Genomic DNA, 14981 nt, shown 5'->3' with positions numbered 1-14981 from the left:
CATACGTATTTCCAGCAGCAGATTATTATCGATAATGTCAAAAGCTGCACTGGTCTAACAAAAACAGCTCTCACAAGCTTCTTATTATCAATTTCTTTCACCCAATCATCAGTCATTTGTGTAAGTGCTGAACATGTGTGCCACTCCCTATAATCATGCTGAATTTATTTACTGTGAAATAGCATTGTATCTGGTCAAACACATTTTTTCCCAAAAATGTACTAAGAGTTGGTAGCAGGCTGATTGGGTGGCGGTTTGAGCCAGTAAAGAGTGCTTTGCTCGACTTGGGTAACAGAATGAGGGCACAGACTTTCCTGTGAGGGCACACTTTCCTGTAGGCTTTGAAGAGATGGTGAATAGGTGTGGCAATATATTACCCTATAACCCTCAGTCATGTTCCATCCAAGCTGTCAGACTCAGGTGGCTTGTCATTGTTGATAGACAATATGTTTAATCTCATCCACACTCACATTACAGAATCAAAAATTACAATGCTTGCGTTTCATAATTGGGTCAGTTATGAATGTGAAGGTTTGTTGGCATGTCATGCCTTACAGTTGCTAATCTTACCAATAAAAAAAAGTTGTTGGCAATATCAGTGGGTTTTGTGATGAATGAGCCATCGGATTCAATGAAGGATGGACCTGAATTTAAGGTGATCCAAAGTTTTTTACTATCATTCTTTATATAATTTTGTTGTGTTTCATAGTGTAGTTAATTATTTTTGCTTAGTTTAGTCACATGATTTCTCAATGTACAGTATGTTTGACATACAGCAACTTATTTTCTTAATGGGTGCATGCTTATTAGTAACTGGAATAAGCAACTTCATAAATGTATCAAGTGTAGCCTCTGGTTGCTCCTCATTACACACCATAGACCAGAAAATATTCTTTACAACATAGAAATCACTACAAAACTTATTGTATGACCTCTTATACACTATATTAGGCCCAGCCTTTGGTTTTCCTAGACACGGCTACTATATTATGATCTCTACATCTAATGGATTGGGATACTGCTTTAGAACAGATTTCTGCAGCATTAGTAAAGATGTGATCTTTGATTTCATTCCTATGCCGGTCTAAATACCCTGGTAGGTTGACTGATAACCTGAACCATGTTGCAGCTTGAAGCTTCCTTTTGAGTGGACAGCTTGATTAATGTCACATACATTAAGCATTTTACACACATAAATGTTGTTACTAGCAATTATCGATTGCCTTAACCTTGTTCCTTGGGCTACGTATGTTAATGTTGGCTATTTTTATTGCTTTACTGGAATGCTTATCAGAGGTAGATAGGACAGTGATATTTATGTTTGAGTTGATAGTGTAGGGTGAACTGCACACAGTGGGCTTCCGACTAGGGCAAACCACCTCAGTGCTAGTAATGTAACTCAGGTTCATAGGTTATTAGTGGTTAGTGATACTACGAATACAAAAATAAGCATACAATATGTTTTGTCCCTTTAAATGGCTTTTATTAATTACTTATTAGAGCAAACCCAATCTCTCTCACACACAAACACACACCTTTCACTACATCAGAATCACTCAAACATAACATATGTTGGGTTTTTCAAAACACAGCACAAGTCAACAGAAACTTAGCTTAAAATATACACAATGTTGTCTTGGTAATTACTTTAAAAATGTTGGTCTCTTCCTTTAAAAACGTTTCACTAAGATTATATAAAAAAAAATTGTAAAGATAAGAACAAAAACAGAATGTAAGGTGGTGGATTGTAAATCCCAGGCAGCCAGAGGCCTCCCTTCTATATAGCCTTCACAGCGTCGTCTATCTCAGAGATCTGATCTTTTAGCTGGTTCCACTGTTCTGGGTTCAGTGAGATACCTGGGGACAGAGCAGAGACCAGTCAGAGTGGTTAGTAAACTGATCTAGTATCAGTGAAATACCTTGGGCCATACCAGAGACAAGTTAGACAGAGGCAGGTCCACTGATCTAGGTTCAGTTATAGAATCCGGAGAGTAGCATCACTGGGCTTGATGTCGAACATGAAATCCGGGTAAGCACTGTACAGTCGTGGCCAAAAGTTGAGAATGACACAAATGTTAATTTTCACAAAGTCTGCTGCAAAGTCCCTCTTTGCAATGCAAATGAACTGAATCCCCCAAAAACATTTCCACTGCATTTCAGCTTTGCCACAGAAGGACCAGCTGACATCATGTCAGTGATTCTCTCGTTAACACAGGTGTGAGTGTTGACGAGGACAAGGCTGGAGATCACTCGGTCATGCCGATTGAGTTCGAATAACAGACTGGAAGCTTCAAAAGGAGGGTGGTGCTTGGAATTGTTTCTTGTTTCATTGTTCTTCCTCTGTCAACCATGGTTACCTGCAAGGAAACACGTGCCGTCATCATTGCTTTGCACAAAAAGGGCTTCACAGGCAAGGATATTGCTGCCAGTAAGATTGCACCTAAATCAACCATTTATCGGATCATCAAGAACTTCAAGGAGAGCGGTTCAATTGTTGTGAAGAAGGCTTCAGGGCGCCCAAGAAAGTCCAGCAAGCGCCAGGACCGTCTCCTAAAGTTGATTCAGCCGTGGGATCGGGGCACCACCAGTACAGAACTTGCTCAGGAATGGCAGCAGGCAGGTGTGAATGAATGTGATCTCCAGCCTTGTCCTCGTCAACACTCACACCCGTGTTAACGAGAGAATCACTGACATGATGTCAGCTGGTCCTTCTGTGGCAGGGCTGAAATGCAGTGGAAATGTTTTGGGGGGATTCAGTACATTTGCATGGCAAATAGGGACTTTGCAATTAATTGGAATTCATCTGATCACTCTTCATATCATTCTGGAGTATATGCAAATTGCCATCATACTTTTGGCCACGACTGTACAGCTCGGTCTATGAATTTGAGAGCTGTTACATTTCTCCAGCCCCATCACTAAGCTTTTTACCAAAACAGGGTCGGGGTGCCTTTGTTATTGTTTCAACTGCTGATTGCCCCTTTAGAAATGAAAGTATAAAATACCCATATTGAAATGTAACTTCACTTAATGAGTTTATAATAGACAGTCAATTAGTTCATACCTAGCAGTTTACAAATCATGAATAAACAAATATATATCCTTGTTGGTTGAAGCACCAAAATGACGATAAAACAATTTTAACCAATGATTCATCAATCCATATGTTTGTATAGCAACAGCATGTCTGTTGGTTCAGGGGCCAGGTGACTCATTTATAAAACACTATGTAAACACAAAATGTGCCCCAAAACATGTGCGCACCAGTTCATGCAAAAGTTGGCATTTCTAAAAACTGAACTTGACGTGAGAATGTGCTTATCCTCCCGTAAACTTCAGAACATGCGTACGGATAGTTTCTAGCGGTTGAAGTATTTCATTGCACGAAGGCAAAAGTAGCCTAGTAGCTTTGGGGAATATATGATGACACTCTTACTCATAACAACAGCTAGCTAAATATAATAACAAGATGAAATAAGTTGCCATTTTTGAGAAGAACAAAAATCAATGTATTTAATCTTTGCCTTCTAAAATAATTAGAAATAGGCATCTACTTCCTATTATATATTTAAATTTCCACAATCGTTGCATTATAAATTCCTCACCTTTTCATACTTGCAAAATAGCCTATAGGCCTACAACAAGTTAGGACAGGCTAGAATTCATCCCATCTCTCATTTAATTGGACCTACTTCACAGTAGTAAATAGATATGCTATTTCAAGTATTTTGCTCTATGAGATCTGATCCGAAGAGCAGTTTAACGGTAGAGCAGATGGTTCATTTTTTCCATTGATTATTTGCAGGCTACATCTGAATACTGTAACGTCAAATTTCTCAAATAAACAATATTTAATTTATAAACATAATACTGTATATCATAACCATTGCAGAATACATTCCTCACATTTTCTGGACATGATAAGTTAACATTCCCAAAGTAGCCATACACCAAATTACCATGCACCCCTCATTTAATTGGGCCTATTAGATAGGCGATTATAATTCCAAGTTTATGCTCTATGGATCTGCATGGTGGCGCAGTTTATAACATACAATAGAATTCAACGTGTGAACAGACAGTTGATATTTTATATTGAAGTGTAGGCTACCAAAATGACCAGCAAAATGAGCAGTCCCTTGTTTACAAAGTCATGATATCGAATCAAAAATAATTTATTTACTGAAACTTCTTGTTGACCTTTATCAGCAGGCCTACACTGTAGTTTTCCTTCTTTTCCAGAGTAGACAAGAATTTGCAGGCCGTGCAGAAAATCTTTTTTCGGGGAAAAGTTATTGCAAAACATTGAATTCAAACCTGTTTACAGGTCCACACAATTTTCGCAAGAAAAAGAAAATAGCCAACACCTCCAAAGACATTTGATTATGTTCGCCGTTGCTATTTTCTTTAGATACTCTCTTGGCCTGATTCCAATACTTCCAAAGTACACAGCAAATAAGGGTGTTATTGTCACAATTAAAGATGAATGATGGGTGTTTTTCAGTTAGAATTCTCATTCACGCACATAGTTTTATGACAAGTCTGAATTATAACAGGAAACATGCATGTATGGTGTGATCCAAGTTAATAAATCTCAATATTTTTGAGCGTGCGCAGTCTTTTCAGACATGGCGCAGATATTTGGTGTTCAATTTACACAACAGTTATAAATGAGGCCCCAGGGGCCCTGTAGTAGGTTTCACACCCCAATGACAGGTTTCTTACCTTTCCTGCCAGGCTTCATCTCCCCCTCCTGATCCATCCAGTACTCACGGATGTCGATCAGACATTTTCCTTTGAATTCACGAACGCTCACATACCGCATCTTCCCAATCTAAAATAAACAACGTAGAGACAAAACCATATCGACATGCAGGTAATGTTGCATCTTTTGTACTGGGGATGGACTAACACTGTTCTTCACTGCTTACCTGGAACTTGTTGTCATCCTTGTCCTGGTTGCGACTTCCCTTGGAGGTTCCACCCGGCTTGGAACTCTCTCCCCCTTTCGGTTTCTTAGCTGCTGGTTTCTCTGGTGCTGCCTGCTTTCTCTTCTTGGACTACAACAGGGGTTAATTTCAATACGTCACATAAATATGTATAAACATTTGTTTTGAAAGTGCAAAATTAACCTTCTGATAACAATAGGGACATCAGCACCATAAATACTAAATAAAAACACAGCTTGGCGCAGTGGTTAAGGGCGCTGTACTGCAGCGACAGCTGTGCCATCAGAGTCCCTGGGTTCGCGCCTAGGCTCTGTTGTAACCGGGAGGTCCGTGGGGCGACGCACAATTGGCCTAGCGTCGTCCGGATTAGGCTTGGTCGGTAGGGATGTCCTTGTCTCATCGCGCACGACTTTCAACCTTCGTCTCTCCCGAGCCCGTACGGGAGTTGTAGCGATGAGACAAGATAGTAGCTACTACAACAATTGGATACCACGAAATTGGGGAGAAATTGGATACCACGAAATTGGGGAGAAATAGGGGTAAAAATTCAACAACAAAAAAACACAGTCACAAGAGGCTGTCTTTACTCTATGGCTGTGTGGGGGGGGGAGAAGAGTCACATTTACCTTGGTCTCAGCTTCACTGTTGGAGTCACTGCCACTGCCACTGCCAGAGCTTGAGGACAGAACTTCCTTTGACTTGGGCATCCTGGAAAAGGAGGGATGCAATAGCTGAATAAATACAATCCTTCCATAGAACTTCATACAATGTTATCAAATAAATCTACATTACAATCTGCATGATTTTGTTCAATCATAGTGTTTTGTCTCCCGAGTGGCGCAGGAGTCTAAGGCACTGCATCTCAGTGCTAGAGGCGTCACTACAGACCCTGGTTCAATTCCAGGCTGTATCACAACCAGCCGTGATTGGGAGTCCCATAGGGCAGTGCACAATTGGCCCAGAGTCGTCCAGGTAAGGGGAGGGTTTGGCTGGGTAGGCCGTCATTGTAAATAAGAATTTGTTCTTAACTGACGTGCCTAAATAAACAAAGCTACGAAATAAAACTTTAAACTTCTGACATTGGCCAGCAGCTGGCGCTATGATTCATTTTATGTCATCTGTGTCCAACTGGAAAGTATGCAGCCAGCTATACACTCGTGTTCCCTGGCGACCGGCTCGTACAAAAAACATCCTCCATTCATGTTGCAAGGTGCGTCGGTTTCCTTCTTAACTAGCTTTAATGGCGAGCCGCCCAGGAGAAAAAAAAACCTGGGAAAATATACTTAAGTTGAGGACTACGGTCCAAAACACTTAAAGACACACCCTTGCCTTATGCACTTTGGGGAAATGATTTGCAAACTTCCCTTGCTTGGATACGTAAGCCCCTCAGCCCTTGTTTTTAGTCGGCTTTGCGAGTATATAATCATGTTCAATTCGCGACGACTGTACATCCACTAAGAAGTCTGAGAAAACTTAACGTCAATGGAGATGTCAACATGCAAGTGTAAGTAAAAACGAATGCAAAAAAGTTTGAAATTTTGCTAACGTTACTACGTAAAGAGTAAATATATTTTTGTTTGGTTATTTTTTGGAAATTGTAGAAATAAAACATTTTCATTCTTCAGAAGTTCCAGCTAAGCAGGCTAACGTTAGTTCACTAAATAATTAGTTTGTGAGCTATTATATAGTAGGCGTATATTAATAATTATATTTAATATAAGTAGACAGTCACTCAATTGATTGTAGCGCATATAAAGCACCCACAAATTAAAACAAAATCATCGCGGGATGAACGAGTGATGAATTTCCAGCCAAGGGTAGTCCATTTTTTAAAAAACATTTTTTTTTATTAACAACAAATCAAAACAGGAAGTACATGTGGGAACACACACCTACTTGTTAACAAAATTAAGGAAGTTTCCTTTAAAATTATTCATAAATATTATCCTTCCAACCACTATATGAAGAAGTTTAAGGAAAACATCAACTCAAATTGCTCCTTTTATAATGACCACCCAGAAACAGTTTTGCATCTGTTTTAGGCATTGTATGCATCTAAGAAAACTGTGGCAAGACATCAGTAGGTTTATAATTGAACACATTTATGAAGATTTTACACTATTGTGGAGAGATGTACTGTTTGGATTCTTTACATACAATAGAAATAAGCGGAAACATTTTTACGTAATTAATTTCATTATTCTTTTGGCCAAATTTCATATATACAAATGTAAATTTACAAACAGAAAACCACATTTTCGTACCCTACAAAAATAAATTTAACTGTATTTTAAGACGGTTAAATGCTCTACTAACAAAAAAGCTGTTAGAATTGTAAGTATATGCATGTCCCTTAAGGTCCTTGTGTAATTGTAATGTGATATTGTACCCCCTAGCTCGATTGTCTATTGTTTGTAATCTATGTATGCTTGTGTTCCCTCATGTGCTTTATATATTGATTTGTTGTTAATAAAATAAATAAATAAAAATATATATAAGTCTATATAAATAATATACAAAAGGACAATTGGGCTAGGGGGTACAACATCATATTACACAAGGACCTTAAGGGACATACATACTTATTATTCGAACAGCTTTTTTGTTAGTAGAGTATTTAATTGTCTTATTATACAGTTCAATTTATTTTTGTAAGGTAAGAAAATGTGGTGTTTTGTTTGTAAATTTACATTTGTGAATATGAAATTTGGCCAAAAGTATAATTAAACTAATTACACAAAAATGTTTCAGCTTATTTCTATCGTAGGTAAAGAATCTAAGCAGTACATCTCTCCACAATAGTGTAAGATCTCCATAAAAAAATGTGTTCAATTATAAATCTACTGATGTCTTGCCACAGTTCTCTTACATGAATACAATGCCAAAAAAGATGCAACACTGTTTCTGGGTGGTCATTACAAAAGGAGCAATTTGAGTTGATGTTTTTCTTAAACTTCTTCATATAGTGGTTGGCAGGATAATATTTATGAATAATTTAAAAGGAAACTTCCTTAATTTTGTTAACAAGTAGGTGTGTGTGTGGCAACATCCAAACTTTTTTCCAAAAGACATTATCAATAAATCCATTCCAATAAGGCATGACATAAGGTATAGATAGATACAACATCCTGCTGAAACAAGGTTTGTAATCGCTCTGTTGTTGAATGGACCAATAGAGAAACAAATCTTTCCTACTGATGAGTCAACAGGGTCAACGGGGTCAAGTCTTGACACATTCCTGAATAATAAAGCAACACCTGAGGGAATGGCATCTTAAACAATTGCAAAATCTTTAGATGTTACAGGGACCTTGTAAAGTGATAAGAATTCCTTATAATTGAGTGAAAGACCCTCTGCATTTACCAGTTGGCTCACCAATAGGATATTATTTCAGAACCAATATTCTAAAAACAAAGAAGTATTTTTATACAATATATCCCGATTATTCCATATATAATATCTGTGTGGAGAAAAGTTATGCTTAGAAATTAAGGACCATGACAAGACACCCTGCCGATGAAAAGCAGAAAGTTTCACTGGAACTTTGTCAATATTATAATTGCAAACCAACATGAAGATAAGGCCACCAAAAGTAGAGAAGACACGATGAGGAATAAAATTCCACATAGAAGTGGGTCTTCTTAGGAATTGTTTTATCCAATTGATCTTAAAAGTATTATTTAAGGTATTAAAGTCCAGAAAATTTTATAAGTGTTCATTACAACAGTTTTCCTGATGTAATGGGTATGGTTTCTCCACAGAAAGTTGAAAAGCATCTGGTCTATCTCCTTGGTTATTTAACCTTCAAGATAAAAAGATAGAGTGTCATATGTTGGTCTAGAGATTCCTAATAACTAAGGCTGAAGGTCTCTTCCTTTTAAAGATCAGTCCCTCTGTAGCCATTGATTTAGCTTCTTCTGTTGTTTTTTTTTTTTTTTTTAAATAATAGGGTTAAAATGTAGTAAGCCTCCAGACATTTGTAATGGTTATGCCTAAATATGTCAGTTCTTCTGTGTCACAGTCTTTGACAGCCATGGGTTCACATTTATTAATGTTAAGATATAGACCAGACGCTTTGGAAAAGGATTGTATCACATTGATCGATATGGGAATTTGGTTAGGGTCTTTCAGCAAAAGTGTAGTATCAGCCAGCTGGCTTATAATAATTTATTTACCAGCTATGGAAATACCGTGTACAGGACTATTATTTAAAGAATTTGTAAGAAGTTGGGTGATTAATAAAAACAGGTACGGAGAGATAGGACAACTTTGCCTAATTCCTCTCTTTAACTCAAATCTAGGTAAGGTGCCATATTTCAATTTGATAGAGCTGTTACCATTTGTATAGAGAGTCTTAATAGACTTACAGAAAAAAAATACCCAAAGCCAAGTCTCTCAAGGGAGTGGAAGAGAAACTGATGCTCTACTGTGTCAAATGCTTTATAAAAATCTAAAAAATAATATGAAGCTATCCTCAGTTATTAGGTCTGAGTAGTCAAGTACGTCTAATACTAGTCTGACATTGTTAGAAATGTCTGTTCCTCATGAAGCCAGACTGTGTTTTATCAATGATTGCATCCAGGACTTCTTTAATTATTTTTGAAAGTAGTAAGTATCTTATAGTCATTATTATGAAGACAAATTGGACACCAGTTATCGATGAGCAGCACTTCTTTTTTAGGCTTAGGTATCAGTGTTATTAACCCCTGACTCATTGTAGGAGGGAGAACAATGTTTTTAATACTCTCTAAAAAGACTTCAAATAGGAAGGGAGCTACTTGTTCAGAAAATAATTAGTAAAATTCTGAGGTAATTCCATCAACACCTGGTGATTTATTGTATTTTAAAGGTTTGATAGATTCCATAATCTCTTCAACTTTGATGGGTTCATCACACTGTTTAGATCCTATGTCACTGATAGAGTGAACATTATTCAGTGAGTCAAAAAACATATCTGTGGATTCCTGACAGTACGTAGAGCTATACAATTTTCTGTAAAAACTGCTACAGTATTTAGCAATTCATTTTTGGTCATCTGTAATAACACCATCAATGTTTAAGTTATGGATAGTGTTATTTGTAGAGTGAAATTTCTCAAGTCTAAAGCAACAAGATGAATTCTGTTCTCCCTCCTCAATCCATTTTTCCTAGATCTAATAAAGGCCCCTTCTGCTTTCAATCTATTTATATTATCCAGTTTATTTTGTAACTTAATCAGTTCCATCTTCTCCTCCCCCGAGAGGTTGGCTGGGGACCTCTGAGAAAGGGAAATTATCTTAATGATCACCTTTTCCTTCTCAGCTCTTCTGGTCTTAGCAAGATTACTACCATATTTTCTAAGTTATTTGGACACCTCAAATTTAAAGAGCTCCCAGTTCTTGCAATAAGATTTTTCTTCACAAGCCCTTTCCCAAAAGTGTGAAAGCAGACCTTTAACCTCAAACGTAACTACACTGCTCAAAAAAATAAAGGGAACATTAAAATAACACATCCTAGATCTGAATTAATGAAATATTCTTATTAAATAGTTTTTTCTTTACATAGTTGAATGTGCTGACAACAAAACCACACAAAAATTATCAATGGAAATCAAATTTATCAACCCATGGAGGTCTGGATTTGGAGTCACACTCAAAATTAAAGTGGAAAACCACACTACAGGCTGATCCAACTTTGATGTAATGCCCTTAAAACAAGTCAAAATGAGGCTCAGTAGTGTGTGTGGCCTCCACGTGCCTGTATGACCTCCCTACAACTTCTGGGCATGCTCTTGATGAGGACCAGCCAACTCCTGGACAGTCTGTGGTGCAGCGAGACATGATGTCCCAGATGTGCTCAATTGGATTCAGGTCTGGGGAACATGCGGGCCAGTCCATAGCATCAATGCCTTCCTCTTGCAGGAACTGCTGTCACACTCCAGCCATATGAGGTCTAGCATTGTCTTGCATTAGGAGGAACCCAGGGGCCAACCACACCAGCATATGGTCTCACAAGGGGAATGAGGATCTCATCTCGGTACCTAATGGCAGTCAGGCTACCTCTGGCGAGCACATGGAGGGCTGTGCGGCCCCCCAAAGAAATGCCACCCCACACCATGACTGACCCACCGCCAAACCGGTCATGCTGGAGGATGTTGCAGGCAGCAGAACGTTCTCCACGGCGTCTCAAGACTCTGTCACGTCTGTCATGTGCTCAGTGTGAACCTGCTTTCATCTGTGAAGAGCACAGGGCGCCAGTGGCAAATTTGACAATCTTGGTGTTCTCTGGCAAATGCCAAACCTCCTGCACGGTGTTGGGCTGTAAGCACAACCCCCACCTGTGGACGTCGGGGCCTCATACCACCCTCATGGAGTCTGTTTCTGACCGTTTGAGCAGACACATGCACATTTGTGGCCTGCTGGAGGTCCTTTTGCAGGGCTCTGGCAGTGCTCCTCCTTGCACAAAGGCGGAGGTAACGGTCCTGCTGCTGGGTTGTTGCCCTCCTACGGCCTCCTCCACGTCTCCTGATGTACTTGCCTGTCTCCTGGTAGCGCCTCCATGCTCTGGACACTACGCTGACTGACACAGCAAACCTTCTTGCCACAGCTCGCATTGATGTGCCATCCTGGATGAGCTGCACTACCTGAGCCACTTGTGTGGGTTGTAGACTCAGTCTCATGCTACCACTAGAGTGAAAGCACCGCCAGCATTCAAAAGTGACCAAAACATCAACCAGGAAGCATAGGAACTGAGAAGTGGTCTGTGGTCCCCACCTGCAGAACCACTCCTTTATTGGGGGTGTCTTGGAAATTATAGGCAATTAGCACCTGTTGTCTATACCATTTGCACAACAGCATGTGAAATGTATTGTCAATCAGTGTTGCTTCCTAAGTGGACAGTTTGATTTCACAGAAGTGTGATTGACTTGGAGTTACATTGTGTTGTTTAAGTGTTCCCTTGATTTTTTTGAGCAGTGTATATCATTATTTAATAACGAGCTATTTAGCTTCCAGTATGATGCTCTACCAAGGTTAGTATCAGGGGTTAATATTCTGATATCAATGTAAATGGCCCTGTGGTCTGTGAGGGGAGTAGTACAAATATTTGTAGTAACACACTCCCCATCAATACATTTGGACATAAGCCAAAAATCTATTCTGGATTGTCTGGAACCTGTTTTGTTACTCCAAGTGAATGATCTGTCGGCCGGAAACCTCTCTCTCCATATATCAGTAAGATCGAACTTTTCCATAAAAAGTATTAAACCCAAATTCTAATTGCTTGGCCTACCTGGGGGCCATCTATCAATTGAATTATCTATAGTAATGTTAAAGTCCCCTCCTATCAATAATAACGAATTCAGAAATTTAGATAACAAATTAAGTATATGTTTCTCTATAGATTCAAGCAACTCATCATTCTAATGTTTGGTGTTGTACCTGTAGAAGTTTACAGTAATGAGCGTAATGTCATTGTAACTGATCACAAGACCAATAATGTGACCAAAGGGGTCACATTCCGAGTGTAGAATATTACCACCAAAGGTATTTTTCATTGCAGTGACACCAGCGGAGCATTCAGATCCATGGGAAAGCCAAATATCGTTGCCCTACTGTGACCTCCAGAAGTTGGCATCAGCCGAAATTGAGTGAGACTCTTGAAAAAAGCAGAAATCTGTTCGAAATTGTTTAGCAAATAAAAATAAGGCCTTGCGCTTCACATTGTTTTGTAACCCACTAACATTAAGAGAAACTATAGACAAAGACAAAACAACAAAGATTATATAAAAGTATAAACTGTAGTAGGATGAGTCAAAGACGTAGGAGCAGTGAACGTACGTGATAAGGAACCGAGATCTGCACCATTTAAGTCAACTTAAAGTGAAAATAGCTTATTCCATAAACTCTGAGCTAGATGTTATCCGGCTTTTTAAATTAAACTCAACAGAATATTATGTTCAAGACCAAACCAAGGGTTCTTTGTAGTAAGAGAGACTAAAAACCCTCTTTAGTGTAATCAGGAACTATTCTGAGAAATAAAATTCTAAATAATAATTTAAATAAAAGGGTACCTGCTATTTTAAGAGCATATGAAAATGAATAAAAAAAACAAAAAAAAAACAGTTATGTTCCTAAGACCTTTTTCACTTGGAAATAAGTATTAATAACTAAAGTGTCCACTTAATTTGAGGGCTGAGTGGGTAGGGTGTGTCTTAAGGGTTTGGACTGCAACAACTGTCATAATAAAACACAATTTCCCACCAAAAATGCTACTTCCTGATGTTCAGCCAATCAGGTTGTAGCAGTCTGTCTGAAGGTCGTCACTAGTTACCGCAGCCAAAAAGTCATAAACCAGGTATATTTCTACAATTGTTCTTCTTACAAATATGTTATTCTAACCGTAACCACATTGCTAACCTTATGTCTAACCTTAAATTAAGACCAAAAAGCTACTTTCTGTTTTCATTCATCTTTATGTGCAGCATCAGGAAGTAGCATTAGCCACTCTACTAGCATGGTGGAAAGTTGTTTTTATTGAGACAGTACGCATATTTGTCGGTTTTTTTCAGGCCTAAACCGACGCCCTTGCAGTCTGAATGGAGGATGTTTATTGTACGAGCCGGTCGCTGGGGGTCATGAGTGTATAGCAGGCTGCGTACATTCCAGTTGGAAGCAGATGGCAAACGACGTATAAGGAATAATAACGCCACCTACCGGCCGGTTGGGATACCTCATACTGTAGACATCTTGGGTTGATAATATGCAGATATCTATAACATTTCCACTGAACATTTTCCAGCCTAGAAAAATAGCTACACTATAAAAACATTTTACAGACATTTTTTATGCGAGTAAAGTCAACTGTAGAAAAATAAATCACGACAGCTGTCATGTAAACAGGAAGTTTCGGCACTATTTTATAAATGCCGACGGATCATTTGTTGGTTCAAAATGGTGGGATGTTTAAATGCTGGTCAAATTAATTATGCCAGAAATGGCGCTGGAAACGCCTTTATGCGCAAATATTGATACAACAACCATCATATCAAAGTAATTTTAGAGTCACGAGTTTATATGGTGTGTTCCTCCACTACTTGGGAAACCATTCAGTTTATTCGCCTATAGATTAAATACATTATGAATTTGACTTGGTGAAAATCCACGGTGATCTTGACGCTCCTTTTCCAAAAATATCGAGTGTCCTATTCTGGTGACATGATCGATGCTTGACAAATAAAACAAATCTCGCTCTTATCCATAATAATCAGGGGTTCCCTAATGTTTTCACTCGGACCCCCCTTCCAGCGCGCGTAAGCACAAGCACTGTTCATGACACAAATTGTTCACACCCCTCTTGTTGGTGGGGAGAATATTGCAGGTTTATAGCTTCGTTCTTGCAATTTCTACAAATTGTCATGTGGTGCGAAGAATATTTTGCCTAGCTACCGTCCCCCAAATAAGAAGTGAACCTGTATGAAATAACTACTGGTAATGGTGGTGGTTGTTTGAATTATGAGAAGATTAAAATAATATAGGCAAATAATATACTGTTTTTAAAGCAATAAAAAACAGTATATTATTTGCCAATATTATTTTCACCTTATCCAAAAGTTGTCCACGTGATCATCGAATATGCAAATGAATCATTGTTCTGCTCTGTTCACTATTTTCATTCGCAATATAGCACTGTTTCGCTCGAATTATTGCACAGCTCGTTGCGTTATTATAGTACACATATTTTCTAGATAGGTAGGCCTGAATTAACCAAAAATGCAAAAATGTATCACGATCAAATCAATCGAGCATGCAACAGCAGCGTCCTTGCAGCACGTTACAATGTTGCATATAACGATAGTTTTGCACAGGGGTTCATTCGCTCTAGGGATTAAATCTAAATAGCAACATTAGCTACAGTACTTACGTGCAATGTTTCACTGTATGAGCTCGAGTGTAGTGCTCGCGGATGCTGTGTGAAGGCGGTAGATACAGGCCTGCAAAATGTCTACCCTAGTGGTTCGAGGTTTACCAGATCTTGATTCCAAATGAACTGGAT

At 38.6% G+C, this 14981-nt stretch overlaps 1 protein-coding gene across 1 annotated transcript; it reads right to left on the bottom strand.

Moving 5' to 3' along the window:
* Window positions 1-1461: 1461 nt before the first annotated feature.
* LOC139421881 (activated RNA polymerase II transcriptional coactivator p15-like) lies at window positions 1462-14981 on the bottom strand. Its single transcript, XM_071173010.1, has 5 exons — window positions 14850-14981; window positions 5576-5657; window positions 4932-5060; window positions 4726-4834; window positions 1462-1857 (listed from the first exon to the last, which is right to left on the bottom strand). Exons 2-5 carry the CDS (start codon window positions 5654-5656, stop codon window positions 1778-1780), a joined length of 399 nt encoding a protein of 132 aa, XP_071029111.1. The 5' UTR covers window position 5657; window positions 14850-14981; the 3' UTR covers window positions 1462-1777.

This window comes from Oncorhynchus clarkii, chromosome 12, assembly GCF_045791955.1.
Source record: "Oncorhynchus clarkii lewisi isolate Uvic-CL-2024 chromosome 12, UVic_Ocla_1.0, whole genome shotgun sequence".
Taxonomy (NCBI): Eukaryota; Metazoa; Chordata; class Actinopteri; order Salmoniformes; family Salmonidae; genus Oncorhynchus; species Oncorhynchus clarkii.
The sequence above is the reverse complement of the archived record's forward strand: the minus strand, read 5'-3'. Positions and strand labels throughout refer to the sequence as shown.